Consider the following 22,077-nt stretch of genomic DNA (forward strand, 5'->3'; position numbering starts at 1 on the left):
AAGGGGGGAGAGGGAGGAGGGAGGGAGGTTTTGGTGATGGGACATAATAATCAACTACATTTTATATTGATAAAATAAAAATAATAAAATAATAATAATAATAATAATAAAAAAAGAAAAGCAAATCGTGGCTGATAAAGGTCTTCAGGTCAAAGGCACTTTAAGGCTAATAAGAAAGAAGTATACTACACATTTGTGAGGAAAACTCTAAACGGTCTTAAACATTTTCAGCCTTTAAAGGTAACAGAGGCCAAACCAGGGTGCAAGATAAGAGAGTAGTCAAAAAATAAAAATAAAAATAATAACCTCCCATTTCAAAGAGAAGAACTTTGGTTGAGCTATAAGCCTTCACCAAATCCAGCCAAGTTGGGCCCTCTTCCACACACATGAAAATGTCTGATACAGACATTTAATAATATAGAAAAAACACTATTACTTGGTATATATTTTATGAGCAACTAACATTTCAATGGTTTTTTTAGTAACTCTCATTCTCAATATATTTATTTCCCTTTCCTTCTTATTCCATTTCCTTCCTCAAATAGCACAGGAATCTTTTACAAAGAAAAGGGAAAATACCTAAAGTGATGGTGGTTATTGAGGGGGTATGTGCTTAACGTTTAGCAGAATATTTCATCAGACGCAAAACAGTTATCAATGTTCACCTTAAACTACTAGCGCCCACAGTACCCAACACACCAGCTAGTATATAACTCAACAAAATGTTAAATGTTTTTTCCCCTCATTTCATTCAATTTTATGTAAACAAGTTATAACAAACTCAGTTTTTCACCATACAGATTTATTTTGAAAAGGTATCTTGAAAATTCTCTTTAAGTAATCTAGTGGAACACAATAGCTATTGTAAAAGTGATTTTCTATCTTTTAAATTACATTGTTTATTTTATAATTTTATAATATATTTTTGAGGGGGCGGGGGGAATAGCTGGCCACTACGTATTTTTAAAGTTCAATAAATATATTTCTATTCAATTCAAAAAACTGAATAAAGTTCAATTTTTAAAGTTCTTTTTTTTTTAAATTTCAAAAATAATACCAAATGCTCTTTTAGGAAGCAGGATGTTATCTGTCATTCATGCAACTGCTGTTGGAGAAAACAGGAATGTGGGGATAAGGACAAGAGAAAAGAAAAAAGAGTATTTTCTTTACAAACTAAAAAACATTCTCTTAATACTTTTAAAAGCAAAAGTAGGGCTGGCCCCATGGCTCACTCGGGAGAGTGTGGCGCTGGTAGCACCAAGGCCGCGGGTTCGAATCCTATATAGGGATGGCCGGTGCGCTCACTGGCTGAGCGTGGTGCAGACCACACCATCCCAAGGGTTGTGATCCCCTTACTGGTCAGGAAAAAAAAAAAAAGCAAAAGTAGCAAAGCTGTGTAAAAAGTAAATGGACACAGATCATCTCAGACAAATAATTATAACCACTATAATAGTCCAAAGAAACACAAAAACTATGGCTGACTTCTAGCTTCACTGGTAATTTTTAAAACTTTATATTCACTTAGAGACATGATTCAGTTCTTTATGAGTATTTGATGTGAGTCACCTTATTCAAAGGTGCCTGTCCTTCTCTCGAAGTCTTACTTTACTACATTACAAGGGGGATCTCTATGTGGAGACAGATATACAATATAATATGTATTTTTTCTCATTGCTACTTTCATCTTAACTATATATAAAGTTAAACTCTAATCGGTGAGGAAGCATTTCTTCATATTTGTAACTGTAGATATGCAAAGTGAGAGCAGAATACAGTCCTTTAACACAGGACATATACTGTTAAAAATTGGATAAAAACCAAACTTACCAATATTTCTTTTCTTTTAAAAACCTAAACTACTGGACAAATTCCAAACTTTGAACAGATAAAAACTGCTAGCTTTCAAAACCTTCCCACCTCCTCTCCACCTACCTCCTAGTTTAGGCACAAAAGTAAAAGTCTAAAGCTTTTACTATGATTATTTCCTTGCCCAAATAGCATAATGAATAGAAAATGAAAATTAACAAAGAATCTCTCTTTAATCAAACTCTAGCCAGGCTCTCTTCTCAACTAGGCCTCAACCTAGGCCTGTGAAAACTATAGTCTCTCAACACAGATGATTTGTTCACCCCCTCCGTCCACATTAAAAGACTTAAACACTAATATAGTTACTTTTCCTTTAACTTATTTTTTATTGTAACATAGTTGATTGTACATATCTGCGGGGTACAGAGTTTAAAATCAATCAATACCTGTGTACACTATGGGATGCTCAAATAAGGATAAATAGTACACTCAATGTTATACAATATAATCATTTTTTGAATCCCTTTACCAACAGTTTCTGACAGCTCAAGTCTACATCCCTAAGCATGACTCTAGCACCCCTTAAAGTGTCTGCCTCTTAAAGCTCAAGTCTGAGGAAAGAATTTACTATTCACTGTAGCACCTGAAGATAGACCCTGACCACCCTCTTAGATCATTTACTAAAAAGGGCTTACAATTGTGAATCCTTCCTTTATCCCCTTGAGATGCATATGTATCTCCTACAATTCCTGAGTGTCTCTAGGACCTGAAAGCCATTCCTTCAAAATGTAATCATCAGGAAGGACAGAGTCTCTATCTCCCAGTCTCTGTAGGAGGACAGAATCCTAAGTTTGATAATTGCCAACTAGCAGACACAGCTGGCCTAATCAGCATATTTTACCAATTCTTTGTTATTTTTTACTATCCGGACTCTACTCCGCCTCTCCTCTCCCACCTCCCCTACTCCCTCATTCTCCCTTTAAAACACTCAGTCCAAAGTTGAGTTCAGTACATGCTGGACTCTCTTCCCTACTGCAACAGTATATTACTGATTAAAATCTGTCCTTACCACTTTAACTGGTGTCCAGCTTTGTTTATCTTGGACAATATGAATAAAGAAAAAAAGTTAAACATATCCTAATAAATAAAGATTTACTTATTTCATATAAGAAAGTTCCTTTAAAAAAGAAACTGAAGGTTTCAACTTTATAATTCTTTTTTTCTTTTTCTTTTAAATTTTTATTTTGTCGATATACAATGTGGTTGATTATTATGGCCCATTACCGAAACCTCCCTCCCTCCACCCTCTCCTCCCTCCCACCCAACAATGTCCTTTCCGTTTGCTTGTTGTAGGTTTCAACTTTATAATTCAAGGAGTCAACCAAAGCATCAACATCAAGCCCAAGTCTGTCATTTTTCAAATGATGAATTTAACATCAAAAGAGATTAAGTGACTTACCCAAGGTGATTTCAATGAGGGATTTGATTAGAAGGGGCTAAGCCAGGATGATTTTCTTCCTGACTCCAACATGAAAATATTCTTTCTGTATTCTCATTGGTAAATCAATATTCACCATTAATCATTCAAGTCACGATTAGTGATGAATATTTACTACCCTACTTAAAACACACGCATTTTTACAATTACACTGTACACCAACAACAGTAAACCAAGGAAAGTCTGTTTGGTGCAAGTACACATGAGATTGCATTTCACTCAGGGAACACTGTTTCAACAGTCCTAGGCAAATATATGAAGCACACTGGTGAGGAGAAACTGCTTTAACATACCAGCTAAGAAAAATCTCACACATAAATCCAAAGGAAGGCCAAATGATTTAGATAGTCTTAGAAACAACCAAAAGAAAAAGAAAAATAAATTAAAAACCCTTTTTCTGCACTTACCAGCAAAGCATTTGGAACAGAGATTCATAGTCTTGCTGGACCTGGGGCAAAAAAAAAAGAAAAGAAAGAAAGAAGAGCTAAAAAATTCTGTATCACTCTAGTCAAAACATAAGATGTTTGAAATGTAGGCAAAGAATTTCCTGTCCAGGCAACTGAACTAATAATCTAGTAAGTCCCTAGCCAGCCAGCCTTCCTCCTCACCAAACAAAACAAAAACAAACGAAACAACAAAAATAAAACACTTGTTTTTTATTTTTATTTTTTACCTGTGAGTTAGCCAATGCTTTCTTTTTAATTGTGATTAGCACCTCATATAGCAACAAGTTTAGAAATATTGTAATATGTCCAGAAAATGGCATAGGAGTCAATTTATCCCATATGATTACCATACTCCCTCTGTTCACAATGAAACATATATAGTACCACAAAGTTATCACTATAAACAAAAAAAATTTTTTTCTGTAACCTTCTCCTCATATACACACTCATTTATCTCCGTAACATCACTTCAACTTTTATCTCATTTTCTTCCCTCTCATTCTAGTCCTATTTCAGATCCTGGTCACATTATGACCTCGTTGTTTAAAATCCTTTCTTCAGGGCCGAGCCCGTGGTGCACTCAGCGCTCCCGCTGCAGGTTCGGATCCTATATAGGGATGACCAGTGCACTCACTGTGCTCACTGGCTGAGCGTGGTGCGGCCGGTCTCAAAAAGGACAAAAAAAAAATCCTTTCTTCAGATGTTCCCAATCAAATTATTTTTCATGTCCTTTCATTTGTTGTTAATAGCTACAATTCACTGAATACTAACTTGGATGGGCATTTAACATACATTATCTTATTAATCTTCTCAACATCCCTAAGATGGGTATTACCATATTGCTTTGCTTCTAAAATGCACTTTTAAAAAAAAATCACATTAGCATTTCTGTAACCAGGAAACACTTTACAATTGGCTACACATGATGAATAATTTAATGAGGAAATATTCCCCCCACTCTCCTCCAAAGTGTTATTAAATTGAAGGATCGTAGAAATCAAGGACATATTAAGTCTTATCACCATTTAACAGGTGAGCAGTTTGCCCAAGGTCACACAGCTAGGGAACTGCAGAGGAATATCTGACCTTGGGTCTGGGCTAACTCCAAAGGCCATCCTGCCATCCTTTCTTCACAAAACAGAACCTGGCTCTACACAGCAGCCCAAGGACTATACAGCGAGCAATCAATAATAACTTGTCAAATTTATCTCACTGCTATTTCCCTTTGTGATCTTCTCTCAAGTGGACTCATTCTTATAGCCCTTTCTTCCAAAAACTTCCTAGAATACTCAGTGTTGGGCAAGCTGCCCTATACACAGCTTCATTCCTGAGCCACTCCCCTCCCAATATCTGAGCCTTTGACCAGAGCTGCCCCTACAAATAGAATAAGCCAGCTTTCTTCTGCCCTCTTTACTACTGTCATAGCATGACAAAATGGGGGAAAGGGAGTCATTTTTTTTCTTTGCCAAAAGAGATACTATGTCAACAAATGGATATTTTTTTAGAATTCTGCTTAATACAAATACATCGAAGGCAATGAGGAAAATTAAGTATCAATAAAGGAATAAAAATGAATAAATGGATGAAGAGATGTTTTAATGGCAGCATCTGACATTTATTACAAGCCTACTATGTAGTAGGCATAATACCAGATGTGTTTATCCCCATTTTACCAATGAGGAAACAGAGGCTCCAAGCAGGTATATAACTTGCCAAAAATTATAGAGTTAGTAAATGAATAAATCTGGTCTAACTCCAAAGCCTGTGGTGTTTTCACCATGCCAAACTAGGGCCCCTGCCCCAATACAGAAGCTAAGGTGCACACACCAATCCCAAGCCAGCACTCTGGCAGTTTGTGAGAATGGTCCAATGACTAAAGATTTAGTGGACAGTAATCAAGTTAGCTCCCTGACAAAGTAAAACCTCTCATCTGGAGGAAGCACAACCCCTGCCTTCCCCTCCAAACACACATACATACACACAGAAAAACAACCCAAGAATCCCAGTCATTTCCGTTCCAACTCGAGGAAGAACGGAGGATAAAGGAATTCCTTTGTTACTAAAACTCTCCCTAGAGACACAGGTCCCTTGCTGATGCGGTCACTATCTGTTATCCATGCAGCGTAACAAAGACCCAAAGACAACTGGTATATCACTTTTGCTGCTGCCCACTATCCAGCAGAAATCATGGAAAGCCTGCAAAGAACAACTGAGAGCAGCCAGTTTTAACATCTGTACTTCACAAAGTTGATTTTTTTAAAAAAAGGCAAAATAACATTTTTCTCTGAGTCCTCTTGATCTCTCTTCAGTTTATGTATTTAAAGTGCTCACTATACCTATATGTACCTGAAATAACATCCATTTTATATTGAGTAGGAATTTCAGCAACACGGTTATTAATCAGATTATGAAAGAAATAATATAGCTACTGATATTATTAATCAAAACAGAGATGTTTTAAATCTGAAATAAACCAGATTTGGGCTATAGAAGTAATGGTCACTGCTAAACAATGCCAACTTGGATCACATGGGTCAACGACACTGAATCCAAAGGAACTGGCAAAGGCTTCTGAGAACTTTGCTCCTTTCTCATGTTGAATATACGGAACTTGAAGCTGACCACAGGCACACAGCTGCAGACTACCTACAGAAAAGCAGAGCGATCTTGATGAACTGTAGAATGCTTCTTGAGCATCATATAACTCTTACCCTCATATTTTAGTAATTTGTGCATTATAAATGAGAATTCAATCAAGAAGAACATTAAGTTATTAAAATATCCATTAGGATTCTTCTAAAAATATGATTAATATCTTTATTGGTAAAAGATTGTGTTGTGTACACTTGGAGGATTCTTGTTTCATTATGAAAAAAACTTATTCTGCATTCTCAAATTGACTAATTGAATTGATATAGATAATATATAAAATGTGGATCTTTAAACACCTGGAAGGTATTTTCAACTGGGTTTTATTGTAAGTATAAGAAATTACTTTAGTGCGGCGGCGCTCCCGCCGAGGGTTCGGATCCCACATACAGACTGGTTCCCGCTCACTGGCTGAGCGAGGGGCGGGCACAGCACCGAGGGTTGTGATCCCGTTGCCAGTCCCGGTCCGGTACGGGCGCGACACTGAGGGTTGCGATCCGTTGCCGGACACGAAAAAAGACAAAAAAAAAAAAAAAGAAAGAAAGAAAAGCAGAGCGATCAATTTACATAGTCTTCAGACGGTAGATTTTTTTTTCTATGTGGCAGTATGAAAGGTAGATATGATTCTCTTTTGTCCCCACTGCTCCAATGAAACTACTCTCATTGAGATCTCCAATGGCTACCATCCTTCTAAAACCAAGGTGTAGTGGGTTGAATAACGGCTACCCAAAGATATCAAGTCCTAATCCTTGGAATTTGTAATCCCTGTAAATTACCTTATTTGGAAAAAGGTCTTTGCAGATTTATTTATTTATTTATCTGTTACATTAAAGATTTTGAGATGAGGCCATTATCCTGGATTTTCTAGGTGGGTCTTAAATGACATCACAAGTGTTCTTGTGAGAGAGAGGTAAAGAGTTCTCATAAAAGAGAAGCAAAGGCAGTTTAGAGAGAGAGACAGAGGATGAGGCAAAGTGAAAAGGGAGGCACAGCTGGAGTTACATGGTCACAGCCCAGGAAAGCTGGGGCAGCCAGCAGAAACTGGAAGAGGCAAGAAATGGATTTTGCCTTAGAGTCCTTGGAGTGAAGGTAGCCCTGCCAGATTTTGGACTTCTAGCCTCCAGAACTTCAACAGAATAAATTTCTATTGTTTTAAACCACCAGATTTGTGGTAATTTCTTACAACAACCTCAGAAAACTAATACACAGAGGTTATGTTTCTGATCTCATCTTATTCCCTCTTAGCATCATGCAACCAGATCCATACCTCTTTCTAAAACATTCTCTATTTTTACTTCTTTGTTACTCAGGTCCTAGATGAGATCTACTCTGTTCCTCCACAGTTTCCTCTCACCCAACCTGCTCCCTATTAGCCACTTCTGTTAGCTCCTCCTCCACTGCCAAGACTATAATCTGGAGATCCCAGGACTCAGTCCTCATTACCTCCACTTACTTACTGATCTCAGGCAGTCCCATGGCATTAAATACAGCCATGTGTTGCTTAATGAAGGGGATACCTTCCAAGAAATGTATTGTTAGGCAGTTTTGTTGTTGTGTGAACATCACAGAGTTCACTTACACAAACCTAGATGGTAAGCCTACTACACACCTAGGCTATATGGTATAGTCATTAAAATCTTACGGGTTGTCTATGCAATACATCATTGACCAAAATGTCATTATGCAATGCATGACTATCTTACTCTTTACACTAAAGACTCACAAATATGTATCTTTAAGCTCAAAGCTTTTCGCCTGGCTCCTGGCTCATATATCTAACTGCCTATTCAACATCTCAACATGCAGCTCAAACTCAGTATTCAAATTAGAATTCTCAATATTACCCCCAAAATTTGCCTGACCCATCTTGGTAACACCTTCTTCCCAGTTGCTCGTATCAAAATCCTAGAAAGCACCTTTGATTCCCCTCTTTCCTGCAGTCTCCCATATACAACACTCAGCAAGATCCATTGGTTCTACCTCCAAATAGACCATAAATCTATGTACTTCTCCAGTGCTTCTACTCTCTGGCTACCATTAACTATCACCTGGGCCACTGTAAATGACTTTTTACTGGCCTCCCCATTCCCACTACTGACCTCTAACAAAGATTTTCCACATGGCAGCCAAAGGAATCTTCTAGAAACAAATTAGATCATGCTATTATTAATGCCAACCCACAACTTCCTACTGCATTTGGTATAAAATTCAAACTTTTCACCAAAGCCTGAAAAGTCCCCTTGTGATGTGACTTTGCCTACCTACCCTCTTCCTCTCTTACTATTTTGTCCCTCTCACTCACCACATTCCAACCACACTGGCCTTTTTACTGCTCCCAGAATGTGCTGTAGAGCTCTTGCCCTTGTTCTTCCTTCTACCCTCAAATCATCATAAGGCTATCTCTTTCTTGTCACTCAGGTCCTGGTTCAAGCCTCCTCTTTCACAACACAACAATCTTTGAGATCTCACCATTTGCCTGTTTGCTTGTTGATTGTCTTTCACCACTACAAGATTAAGTGCCATAAGAGGACAGACCCTCTCAGTCACTCTTGTTTGATACTTAACATGCACTTCAATAAACATTTGTAAAATGTAGAAATAAATCAATCCTCTCTTGTAGGAATGAATTATGAAAAATCTAAGTAGATTTTTTAAATGCATTTTATAGAGGTCATTCAAACACCAGCTAGGATACAGGTTACCCACAATTCCTGTGACTGTCAGTCTGTCATCTCTCTAGAGCTCTGTCACAAGGCATTACCTACAACTTGTAGATAATGCCACTCTATGTATCTGGCCATGATTTTGTCACTCAGGAGGTGACAGACACTTTCAGAATGTTCTTTCTAAAATGAAGTTAGAAACCAAAAAAAAAAAGAAACCAGCTTAAATTTTTTCTGCTTTTAATAAATAATGTTTAATGAGATTTTATGATTTCGAGAATACATACCCCTTGTACACAATTTAGAAAAATAACAGAAACATTTAAGCAATAACTAAAGATCACTTATAATTCTACCTTCTCAAATTAAGAATTGTTAACATTTTGAAATACTTCCTTCTTACCTTTATGGATATTCAAAATTCAGAACTTATTATATTTAACAGTATTGTTAAATTTGTATGGTATGTTCACAGGTGTTCATTTTATTATGCTTCATATCATATACACATTACTATTTACTTTTGTATATATTAAAAATTTCATAAAGAAATACATAATAAAAATATACAGATTTAATATTTCTAGTCATTACATACTCTTCAAAAACATTTTTATTGCTGTGTAATAATCCATTACATATTAATAATTTATTTAGTCATGCTCTTACTGTTGGATGTATAATCTTTTTTCTCAGGTTTTATATTATAAATATTGCTATAATGAGCATTCTTGTTTGGTCATAAATCTGGGTCTGAGTGACTTTCTTTAAAATTGGATTTACTAGATGAAAAAGTATAATTTGGATAAGTATTGTGAAATTACTTTCCAGATAAGTTCTACATACTTTTTTAATACATTCTCACCAACAGCAAACATTTTTACTTTCAAGTCTTTGCTTGATGGCAGAAGTGGTTATCTTGTTTAATAATGTGTTTTCTTTAAAAAAATTCTCCAATTTTGAAGGATATTAATTTTTTTTTTTTTTGTCTTTTGTCTTTTTCCGTGTCTGGCAACGGATCGCAACCCTCAATGTTGCCCCCGTACCGGACTGGGGACCGGCAACGGGATTGCAACCCTCGGTGCTGCTCCCGCGCCTCGCTCAGCCAGTGAGCGGGAACCGGTCTGTATGTGGGATCCGAACCCTCGGGCGGGAGCGCCGCCACACTTCCCAAGCGGCGCACTATCCAGTGTGCCACCAGGCCGGCCCCAAATTTTTTAATGAAGAATAAATTAGCTTTCAAGCCAGTTCATCTTGGAGAATTAAATAATATTCCTAATTTCTGGGAATTCTAGGAACATTTATAATATTTTCCTGATACATATATAAGACTCTCTCTCTCCACCCAGGGAAACACACATATGCCAGGGCCCCCCCCCCAAATTTAATATAAATATGGAAATAAAAAACAACCCTGTCACCATATCAGTGTTCCTAAATAACCACTCTTTTTTTCCAACAGTAAGGAAGAACCTGAGGCACAAGAAAAATAAAGAAGAGAATAAAGAAAATCAGTACCAGCATATAATAAATATGTCAAGCCCTTCCAGTCTTGTGGTCCCTAAACTGCTCTAGGTTAGGCATGGATCATAAAACCCAAAATATCTTGACTACAAAGAGATTTCCTTCTCAAATGAAGTGAACCAATCTATAAAAACTGACTAGTCATGTTTCCTAATTCAATCTCCTTTAATAATCCACAGCAAGGAGAAGGAAGAAGAGTATAAGAGAACAGAGGGAAGGAAAAAGGGAAGGGAAGGAAAAAAGCAAACTACAATGCCTCCTCCACTCTAAAAATCATTCCAGTTGCCTTATAAGTAAGATCAGATGATTAAAGACTAGTAATAATCTGCCTGCCACCTTATACACTTACAGCCAGAAAGTCTAACTTCCTATACCAGCTAGGAAGCAGCAAACAACTCTACTAAATCATCACTCTATGCTCACCCCAGGCGAACAAGAAAAAGGCCAGTTCAAACATATGACATCCTAGCTGGCAATGACAAAGGAGCTTTCAATGGTGCAACCAGCCTGTGGGAACTGTTACACATCATTCCAAATCATTCAAACAATGTCTGCAAAGTTTTCTTTTTAAAAGAATATTACAAAGGAAGAGACAGAGTTGTTAATAAGGAGGATTCATCTCTAGAATGCTGCTGTATAGATACTGCTCACTTGAAAAACTAATTTCAATGTAACCATTTAGATTCCAGGTTGGTATTATAATTATCAGTGCTATCATTTTATACCCAAACTTAAGGACAGCAAAGCATAGTGCATGCTTCTGATTTTGTGTTTTAAGTCCTTGAATTAAAAGATACATAGATGACAAACAAGTCACATTACCATCTCTGGCCCATCTAACATTTATATACAAGATGAAGCATGTCCATCAATAAACTAGTCAAAAGAAGGAGAATAAAAATTAAAACGTGAAAACCCTTGTATAGAGATGTTGGAGAAAAAAATACAATGAACTGAATATAATTGCCAAATAAAAGAGAAACTTAATGACACTACCAACTCTAACACACTCTGTATACATATATACCTTTGTATTAGTCTTACCAGTCTTACCATATATGCTCCAACATAAAGGTTTTCTTCCCTAAAATATTTCAGAAAGAAGGCACTGCTTTACAATTAAATCCTTCCTTTTGAGGTAGGCACCAATTTTTTTTTTTTTTTTTTTGTCTTTTTGACTTTTTCCGTGTCCGGCAACGGTTCGCAACCCTCAGTGTTGCCCCCGTACCGGACTGGGGACCGGCAACGGAATTGCAACTCTCGGCGTTGCTCCCGCACCTCGCTCAGCCAGTGAGCGGGAACCGGTCCGTATGTGGGATCCGAACCCTCGGGCGGGAGCGCCGCCGCGCTTCCCAAGCGGTGCACTATCCAGTGCGCCACCGGGCCGGCCCCAGGCACCAATTATTTTGTACTAAATGCCAACAAATGTTAAAAATAAACAAAGAAGAAAAAGAAAAAACCTGGAAGAAAGAAATCTAGGCATTCAGTCATGCCCAGGGAAATGGCGTTTGGGACTTTAAAAGTGATTCCAGGGGCATCTATCCAGTCAGAGTCTGTGAAAGGGCTGAGACAGTGAAGTTCTTATCATTAGGCAGACACTGAGGTTTGGAAAAACATCAAGCAACCCTAGTGTTGGATGCTTTGTCAAGGTTATTACACCAAACAAGTTTTACCAGGGGACAGGGGGATATAGTTTTCAACACAGATTTAACACTTATTTCTGGAGAGTAATCTCACAATTTTAAGAAAGAGCTGCCATTGAAGAAGGCCTTTGAAGATCATCTAGAAAGCAATCCAATAAAATCCTTGGAATGTTAGGGAAATCATAAATAACATCAATATGATGACAACTCTCCTAATATTATATAAATAAATTTATTGCAGCTTAGGATAAAATTTCCAGTGATAGTAAAATTTACAGATTTTTAAAGTGCTCTATCTGAAACAACTTGAAAGTTAAAAAAAAAAAAACCAAAAGGGAGTGAATATAAAAATCATGAAAAACCATGGTCAATAATTTTAAAAGTGGTTTTAGAAGCATTAAAGATTGATGTCTGTGAAGACATGAAGAATTTGAATAAATCTGTTCACTGAATAAGTATCTAAAAAGTAATATTAAAAGATATTTAAAATATATACAAATACATACAATTTTATATTATCTGTGATCTTAAATATGCATATGCAGTTACCACTGGGGTAAGCTGGGTGAAGAATACATGAAATCTCTCTGTATTCCTTTATACAACTGTGTATCTCAAAATAAAGTTTTTTAAAAGATCTTTAAATGTGTATGTACAATTAATGAACATTTTAATTAGACATTTAACTATTTCATCTACACCCTTAAAAGTTTCTGTATTCAAGCTGACCAAAACACTTTTCTTTCTTTTATTGAGAAAATGGAAGATTGCCTTGTATCTGTGTCTCTTCATATGCAAATAGATATAATACTTTAGGAAATTCAAACCCTATATTAAAACCCAGTAGAATTCATTTCTGTAGTAGAGAAAATAGTAGGAAAAAAGACTTCGTTCACTAATGCCCAGCTACCTAAAGAAATCATATAAAAGTGGATAGTTAAGTTTCTTGTTTAAATTATTCCCATTATCTCAGAAAATATTTTTTTCAGAATTCTATAGCAATGGAGGGCACCTTCTGGAGTGGTAAAAATGTTCTATATCTTGATCTGGGTGATGATTACATGGGTGTATATATTTGTCAAAATTAAGTTATACACCTAAGATCATGTAATATAAATTACAGCTCAATCACGTACTTTTGTTACAAAAACTAAATTGAAAAAATTCTATCCTATATTAAGTAGTACTACTGGTCTACTACAAAGGCATTCTTCACATTGTTATGAAAACAATCCAGAGAAGACTTCCCAACCGCTTAGTATGAGAGCAAAAATCTGAGAATGAAACTGAGAACAAAAAAGTTGAGAGATAACAATGAGGCATTTTCTGGCCTTATTTTTACCTTGGCTAACCACTCTGCTTCTGAAAATAGGCAGTTGTGGGGGACTAGTATATTTATGTAAGTCAGAGTGCTTTTTCCCAAACAGTGGTCAAAATAATTAAATAGCTATGAAACTTTTGCCATGGGAATAATAATACTAAAGAACTATTTCTTCTCAGGCAAAAATACTGAGCCTTGCATTTGCAACCATCATTACATAAAAACTGTTCAAGAATTACTTACATATGCACCTTTCCTACTCAAGTGGCAAGTATTTCTGCTTCATCCTGGTGAAGTATGCATTCATCTACTCTCATTATTAAGATAATTCAGGCTTGCAGACAGAGGCATTCACATATCCATATTTATAGAAAATTAGATCAAAGGCAGGATAATTTTAATGAAAGATGAAAAGTAAACATAAAGCATTATTATTAGATCTTTCTCTGTCAGAAAATGAGACATAAACCTGGGAGATAGAGTTCCAAGAGTTCAAACTACAAGGCTAAACAGGCCAGCAAGGGCAGCTGTATAGGTGAGAAAGAAAAGCACAAGGTACGTCTAAGTAGCTGGAAAACCTCCAATTAAAAAGACATGTACACAGCCACACACACAGATACACACACACACTAAAAGACATAACATGCAACATTTCAGTTCATGTCATTCAGTTAAGATACAAGTACCAACAGAACAACTACTAAATATGGAGGAGGAGAAAGCAATATCTAGCAATATACAAACACAAGAAAAATTTCAATGTGTAGGTAATGTCACTGACATTAAAAAATACATGTCTTTTGTACTTCAACAGCACCTTTCATTTGCTCATATTCCAAACATTTTATACATTACATCAGACTACTAGGATATTCTCAGGGAGTAGGTGGACAGGTCAGGAGGACACCATACCTACCTTGAAGCTAGATGAGGAATGGTTCAAACGTGATAGCAGAAAAGAAACCACTTTCCTTATTCCCAGTCCAACGCTCATTGACAAATAAGTTCAAAATTCAAAATTTCCATTTCCTGATTATTTTAGTCACTCACCACAAAATACAAGATTGACTAAAGTTTGTAAAAGAAAATTCTCCATGTAATAAACCTGAGCAATTATAATTCCCAGCAGAAAAATGAGAAACAGAAACTCAAGAGTACATCTTTTCTGTCTGCCGCAACTGTGGAATATACTATAAAGCATATGTACTTCACAGGGCCTGGTTTTCCGAAGCCTTGCAGTTTCAAATATTGACCTTGCAGAGGACGAGAAATTTTCCTCAGGCTATAAGTCTCTGGTGTAAGATAAAAGTTTGTGGCACAGCAAGGTTGCTGGCTCAAGGAGAGACTAGTTACTGATCGTTATGTAAAGATACTGAGAATTGCTGTAAGAAGGAATGTTTGCTAAGATCAAGCTTTTGTTAATTGTCTACTGGACTGTCATCTGGCTTGTTTCACTGAAAGTTACCAGCCTTTATTGTTAAACAATAACCCCACCTATGTTCTCATCCTGTAACTTCCTGGTCTGGAAAATAAATGCAGGAAGAGAACCCCAATTCGGGGTTAATTTTCCTGAGGAAGGGTTGCCTCTCGCTGTATGGTCCCAGGGAAGTTAACCACTTCAGGGCTTCTCACTGCTTGGAAGAGATGGGCTTTGAGTAATCCTTTGCATCTCCGTCACCCAGGGGAAGTGGGATGACAAATCCTTGGGGGGCAAAGCAACACAAAGCAACACTCAAAAAGACTTAATCTAAAGTATCCCTGTTCTACAACCACCCCAGATTCTATTGCTACTTTTTGTATATTTCACTGCCTCCCAACCCTTGTAATCATGCATTTCTAATGTCTTATTTATATCCCTACCACTGTTGTAAACTCCTTTATAATACTGGCATCAGTGTAAAAACACAGGCTGCTACAGGGGTAGTGGTAAGAGCAGTGACCTGGGAGGAAAGGGCTTGGCTTGAGTGTGTGATGCTAGGTCTGGGTTTTCTCACCCATTAAAATAAAGTGAGTTACTTAGGCCAGTGACCTATGACATTCTATGAATCTATGATCACACAATTATATAAGTATATACAATCTACTAAGAAAACTAAATTCTCCATTATTTCTAGGCTAAATATCTACTAAAACATTCTGATAGGGGACTATTTCCTAGTTTTTCAAGCAGTTTTCTCACTCTTGAACATTTTCTGAGATCCTCATTGTATGCTTACACCATGAAGGTCTAATACTAAATAGGGGGTAAAGGGATGGCCCTGCAATTTCTATAAGCACCGCTCCAAATATATAATTTATTACCAATGATTTTAAATGCAAAGGCATCATTGACCCTTATTTAACTGGTTTTCTTACCGCTTTGGGATTAGATGTGCTATCATCTGCATAAACCAAACCCAACTCCCATACTGACTTTCCACAGCTATTTACTTTCCTTAAGAAAATTATTTTGCCCTCATCCAGCTGAATGTCACACTATGTATACTCACCAACTTTTCTAAACTATCAGGTATTCTGAATTTTAAGAGGGTTTTCTATTGAGCCACCTATCCCACCCAATTTGATGCCATTCACAAACTTAATGAGCATACTCTTTGTGCCACCATCTAAGACTATGATGGAATTATTAAAAAACACTGGGCCCAGGATCCAACTAACAGCACTTAACTTCAAGTGCACAGTCCTCCTCCCAGTGCTGAAGACTGGTGTTGAGCCATGGCTAATTGTTCTAAGAAGACCTTGATACTCCTGGGTTGTCTGCCTTCTTAGACATAGAACTTGCTATCTTTCACAAACATATGCTACCTAAACCATCACAAATAATACGATGAAAGGCTGTAAGGTGGCAGAAAACAGACCCATAACAATCAACCTAAAGTAAGTGCCCTAAGATGTTGAATCTGCACCATCCTCCTCTTCTTCAAAGAATACAACAGAAGTTTCCTGACAAGATTCCACTTAACAACTGGCTATATTAACCTATGCTATTGAGACCCCCATAAAACAGACTGACACCACAGCTTGCCAAATGCTCTCTCAGGCAGCAGAGCTACTTTCTAATAAATAGGCTCATTTCCACTCCCACCTGTTGAGCTGAATGTCTATCAAGAAGCAGTTGGGTTTTGTTCCCAAACCTGTCTAAGCCTTATAATTACGGCTATTTTACTTGTAACTGCAATTATATAATTTAATTAGTTGCAGTCTAAACCAATAAGTACAAAAGGAATTCATTATTTCTATGAAATCTATGTTAACTACTTTGAATAGATTAAAAGACATGTTGCTATTAAAAAAGAAGGCTGGCATCTCAAGCATAACCAAGACAACTTAAAGTCTGGGGAATAAATCAAAAATCTAGAAAGATTAAGCACAGCAAAGGAAACAATCAACAACAGAATGAAGAGACAACTTATGAAATAAGAGAAGATGTGTGAATTATACATCTGATAAAGAGGTTAGAATCCAAAATACATGAGAAACTCAACTCAATAGCAAGAAAACAAATAACCTGATCAAAAACTGAGCAAAGAACCTGAAAAGACATTTATCAAAAGACATACAGATGGCCAACAGGTATATGAAAAAATGTTCAACATCCCTAATCATCAGAGAAATGCAAATTAAAACCACAATGAGATACCACCTTTGCACCTAACAGAATGGCTATTATCAAAATGAGCTAAGTGTTGGCGAGGATGTGGAAAAAAGAGAATCCTTATACACTGTTAGTAGGAAAATAAATTAGCACAGCCAATACAGAAAACAATAGATTAGAATTTAAAATAGACCTACCATGACCCAGTAATTTCACTCGTAGGTATAAATCCAAAGAAAACGAAATCAGTATGCTGAAGAGGTATCTGCACTCTTACATTCAGTGTAGCACTATTCACGATAGCTAAGACATGGAATCAACCTAAGTATTTATCAATGGAGGAATGGGTAAAGAAAATGTGGTATACATACGCAATAGAATACTATTCAGCCTTTAAAAAGAAGGAAATCTTTTCATTTATAACAACACTGGATGAACCTGGAGGACATTATGCTAAGTGAAATAAGCCAGGCACAGAAAGACAAATACCACATGATCTCATTTATACGAAGTGCCTTCAAAAAGTTCATAGAAAGATTCATATTATCTTTTAATTCTATTTTCCACAAACTTTTTTTAAGTACCCTTGTATGTGGAATCTAAAAAAGTCAAATCCATAGAAGCACAGGGTAGAACAGTGGGGGGGGGGGGGGTTAGGGGATAGGGACAGAGGTTTGGGAGATATTGGTCAAAGTATACAAAATTTCAGTTGGGAGAAATAAATTTAGAAGATCTATTATATAATATAGTAATTACAGTTAATAACAATATATTGTATACTTGAAAATTGCTAACAGAGTAGATTTTAAATGTTCTCACCACAAAAAAAAATGGTAAGTACGTGAGGTAACGGATCTGTTAATTTGCTTTAGTCATTCCACAATGTACACGGATATCAAAACATTATGTTGTATAACATAAATATGCACAATTTTTATTTGTCAAAATAAGGAAATGTTTTAATTAAAATTTTTTTTAAATCTAGAGAGAGTAACTTCAGACTGCTTTACAAGCATCTTTAGGTTCTCATGCCACTTAAGGAAACCAAAACTGGACATTAATTAGTTCATTTAACACTTAGGCATTTATGTGCCAGTCAGCAGGATAAATGAGTTAACCATTTTAAGCTAGTATGTGTTTTTCAATTACTAATTCATTGCTATTATTACTCACATTTTACAAGTAGGGAAAATGAGGCATAGAAAAGTTAAGTAACTTACCTAGGTTCACACACTAGTAAGAAGGAGAAAGTGAAAGCTCCAGCCCAGGAAGACTGGTCCCAGAGGCCATATTCCTATTATGCTAAGCTATTACAGACAATGTATTATTTGTGTGGCTTGTGTGGCTCATGCAGAAATAGTGGATGGCACTCAAATCAGTTGACTGATATGCAAAGAAAAGGTCATAGGCCTACATAAAAAAATGCAACTCATGTATTTTCATGTTCTAAATTAAACTAAAGCATCAAGTTATTTCTTAGGATTCCATTCTTTAACACATGTTTTTCACTTACCTATCAGTCTCATTGATTTGAATAAGAGATTGTTATACAGTTCCCATGTTCTGGGGGAAACCGGTCACAAACCACAATGATAGAGCAAATAACTTCACATTAATTACTGATACTACTAACATACTATATTCTCTTTTTCCAGAAAAAGAAAAAAAAGTATTTACAGGCTTAATTTAACATTCTGAGATTCTGTCCATGATTAATCAGCACCATGGTACGAGCAATTCCAGAAAATCAGAGAACAAAACAGGCAACTCTACCAAAACCTTGAAAAAAAAACTGCAAAGAAGAAGAAGTGAACATCGTAAATGAAATTCTTAACATTAAGAAACAATTCAATCAGGTTTTTCAGGTGAATTAGGTGATATGAGAGTTTATTTAGTACAGAGAAAGTTTCCTTCCTAGTGGATTCCATTAATTTCTCTATCAATTTGCTGACTGCTAAACTGAAATCAAATATCACTATAAAAATCAAAAACAAAATCCATCTCCACACCCTTACATATCACGACAATAAATTTCTAAGCAAATTCCTCTGTGTAAGTACAAACTACAATGTGACAAATCTGGGAGACACCTGGAGTATATTTACCCAAGCTTAGAAACCTAAAGAAGACAACGCAAAATGTTTTTTCAATATACAACTTACAAATTTATTTTTAAAAAGCATTCTATGCAGCCCCCAATGCAGTGATTATTTCAAGCAATGGACACAATTAGGTAACAGGTTATTGAAGAATAAGTCTCACATACCATATGGTCTCCAAGTTTCATCCTACAAACTACTTACTAAATACAAAGCAAAAATCACACCTTTACAAATCTGGCACTATTTATCTTAACCTAGTGGTCAAACTTTGCTACACAAGTAAGGGAATTATGTACATTATGTTCAATCTGATGCGACGTACATTTAAGTTTTAAACTAAAATAAAGCAATTAAGGTATTTTTGTGAATCATGCTTTAACTCACTTTTTCACTTAATTACTGGTGCATTAAAATATACATAACCCCACTTTAAAATTAAGTATCCTTGCCAAAAATGTTTAACTTAAAACAAATCATGAGAAAGCAGTGAGACAAATCTAAAATGTAGAATATATATAAAATTGGTCTGTATTCTCTCAAACCTCATTGACATGAAAAACAAAAAGAGGCAGGGGAACCATTTTATTTTTTTATTTTTTTATTTTTTGTCTTTTTCCGTGTCCGGCAACGGTTCGCAACCCTCAGTGTTGCCCCCGTACCGGACCAGGACCGGCAACGGGATCGCAACCCTCGGTGTTGCCCCCGCGCCTCGCTCAGCCAGTGAGCGGGAACCGGTCTGTATGTGGGATCCGAACCCTCGACGGGAGCGCTGCCGCGCTTCCCAAGCGGCGCACTAGCGCAGTGCGCCACCGGGCCGGCCCCCAGGGGAACCATTTTAGATTACAAGAGACTTTTTTGGACAGGTAGGTAAATTTCAATACAGACTATAAAATAGGTGACATTATGAAATTATTGCTAATTTTCTTAAGTGTGATAAGTGATACCATTGTTATATATGAGAATGTCCTCATTCTTACAAGATTCATGCTGAAATACTAAAGAGGTAAAGTATCATGACATTTGCAAAAGGTTCTGAAAAAGGTACATTTATAGAAAAAGACAAAGCATGGTTGGCAAATGTTAATAATGAGTGAATCTAGATGAAGAGTATATGGGTGTTTGTTATACTACTTATTTGAACCTTTCTATGGGCCTGAAATTTTTCGAAATAAAAAGTTGGAGGAGTATATCCACACAAAGACTTGTACATGAATGTTCATTATGCATAACAGCCAAAAACTAGAAACAATCTCAGTGCCCATCAACTGGTGAATGGATAAATAAAATGAGATGTTATCCACAGAATGGAATATTATTCAGCAATAAAAAGGAATAACCCATGGATACATGCTATAACATGGATGGAACCTTGAAAACATCATGCTCAGCGAAAGAAGCTAGTCACAAAAGACTATATATTATGATGCCACTTATGTGAAATATTCAGAAAATGCAAACTAACAGAAATAGAAAGCAGATCAATGGTCACCCAGGGGAGGGAGCATGAACTGACTGCCCACAGGCCTAAGGAAACTTTTCAGAGTGATAGGAATGTTCTAAAACTGGACTACTGTAACGGTGATACAACTGTGTAAATTTACTAAATATCATTAAGCTATACAATGAGTGAATTTTACAGTATGTAAATTATACCTCAATAAAGCTGATAACAAAAAAGTTGGGAGAGGAATATTCTATGATCTAAAAAAAAAAACAATTGTGAAACAATGATAATTTGGAAAGAAATAAATTTGATTATCTGCTAGTACAGACTGGAGGCAGGGAATCAGACACCAGACTAAGTTATAAAATTAAAGAGAGTTACACTTCTACAAAAACAGATAAAAATTAAACATTCAATAACATTTTACTTCAAAAGTAATAAACTTCAATCCCTTATATTTATATTCCAAAATATATTTTTTCATTACCAAATGTATTTTATAATTCCAAATTAGGCCCCCAAAGAACAATACATAAATTGATTTTCATAATCAAAAGACACTGCCTTCAACAACAAAAAGACAAACAACCCAACTGAATACTGGGCAAAAGACCTAAACAGACATTTCTCCAAAATATACATATGATCAAAAAACATAATGTAATTAGCCATCAGCAAAATGCAAATCAAAACCATATGAGATACACTTCATACCTACTAGGATGACCATAATCAAAAATCCCAGAAAGTAAATGTTGGCCAGGATATGGAAAAATTGGAACCCTCATACATTGCTGATGGGATGTAAAATGGTATAGCCACTATGGAAAACAGTTTGGCCGTTCCTCAATAAATTAAACACAGAATAACCACATGACTCAGCAATTCTCCTAGGAATTATCCCCAAAAGAACTGAAAACAGGTATTTAAAAAACTTACACGTTTGTGGCAGCACTACTTCCACAACCAAAAGGTGAAAAGAACCCAAATGTCCATCAACTGATGAATGGATAAACACATCTGGCATATCCATGCAATGAAATATTATTCAGCCATTAAAAAAAAAGAATGACATAATTCTGTAATGATATGTATTACCACAGATGAACCTTGAAAACATTATACAAAGTGAAAACAGTCACATGTTCTATGATTCCATCCACATGAAATATACAGAAAAGGCAAATATATAGATAGAAAACATAAGTGGTTGCAAGGGGGGATGGGGAGAGGGCAAATAGGGTGTGACTGCTCAACAGGTACAGATTTCCTTTTGGGGCGATAAAGATGTTCTGGAACTAGATAGTGGTGATGGTTGTACAACACTGTGACTGTATTAAATGCCACTGAATCATTTACTTTTAAATGGTTAAAATGCTGTGTTTT

The 22,077-nt window shown here is 36.2% G+C and overlaps 1 protein-coding gene across 2 annotated transcripts in view; it reads right to left on the reverse strand.

Annotated features, from left to right (window-relative positions):
* ZFAND3 (zinc finger, AN1-type domain 3) overlaps positions 1-22,077 on the reverse strand; it is a 345,499-nt gene that overhangs the window by 237,978 nt on the left and 85,444 nt on the right. For both annotated transcript variants that reach the window (XM_008574218.1, XM_008574219.1), the window contains exon 2: positions 3,712-3,752. In XM_008574218.1, the coding sequence (XP_008572440.1) occupies positions 3,712-3,752 (41 nt within the window). The remainder of the gene's footprint in view (positions 1-3,711; positions 3,753-22,077) is intronic.

The sequence above is a fragment of the Galeopterus variegatus genome, unplaced genomic scaffold (assembly GCF_000696425.1).
Source record: "Galeopterus variegatus unplaced genomic scaffold, G_variegatus-3.0.2 Scaffold1015, whole genome shotgun sequence".
Lineage (NCBI taxonomy): Eukaryota > Metazoa > Chordata > Mammalia > Dermoptera > Cynocephalidae > Galeopterus > Galeopterus variegatus.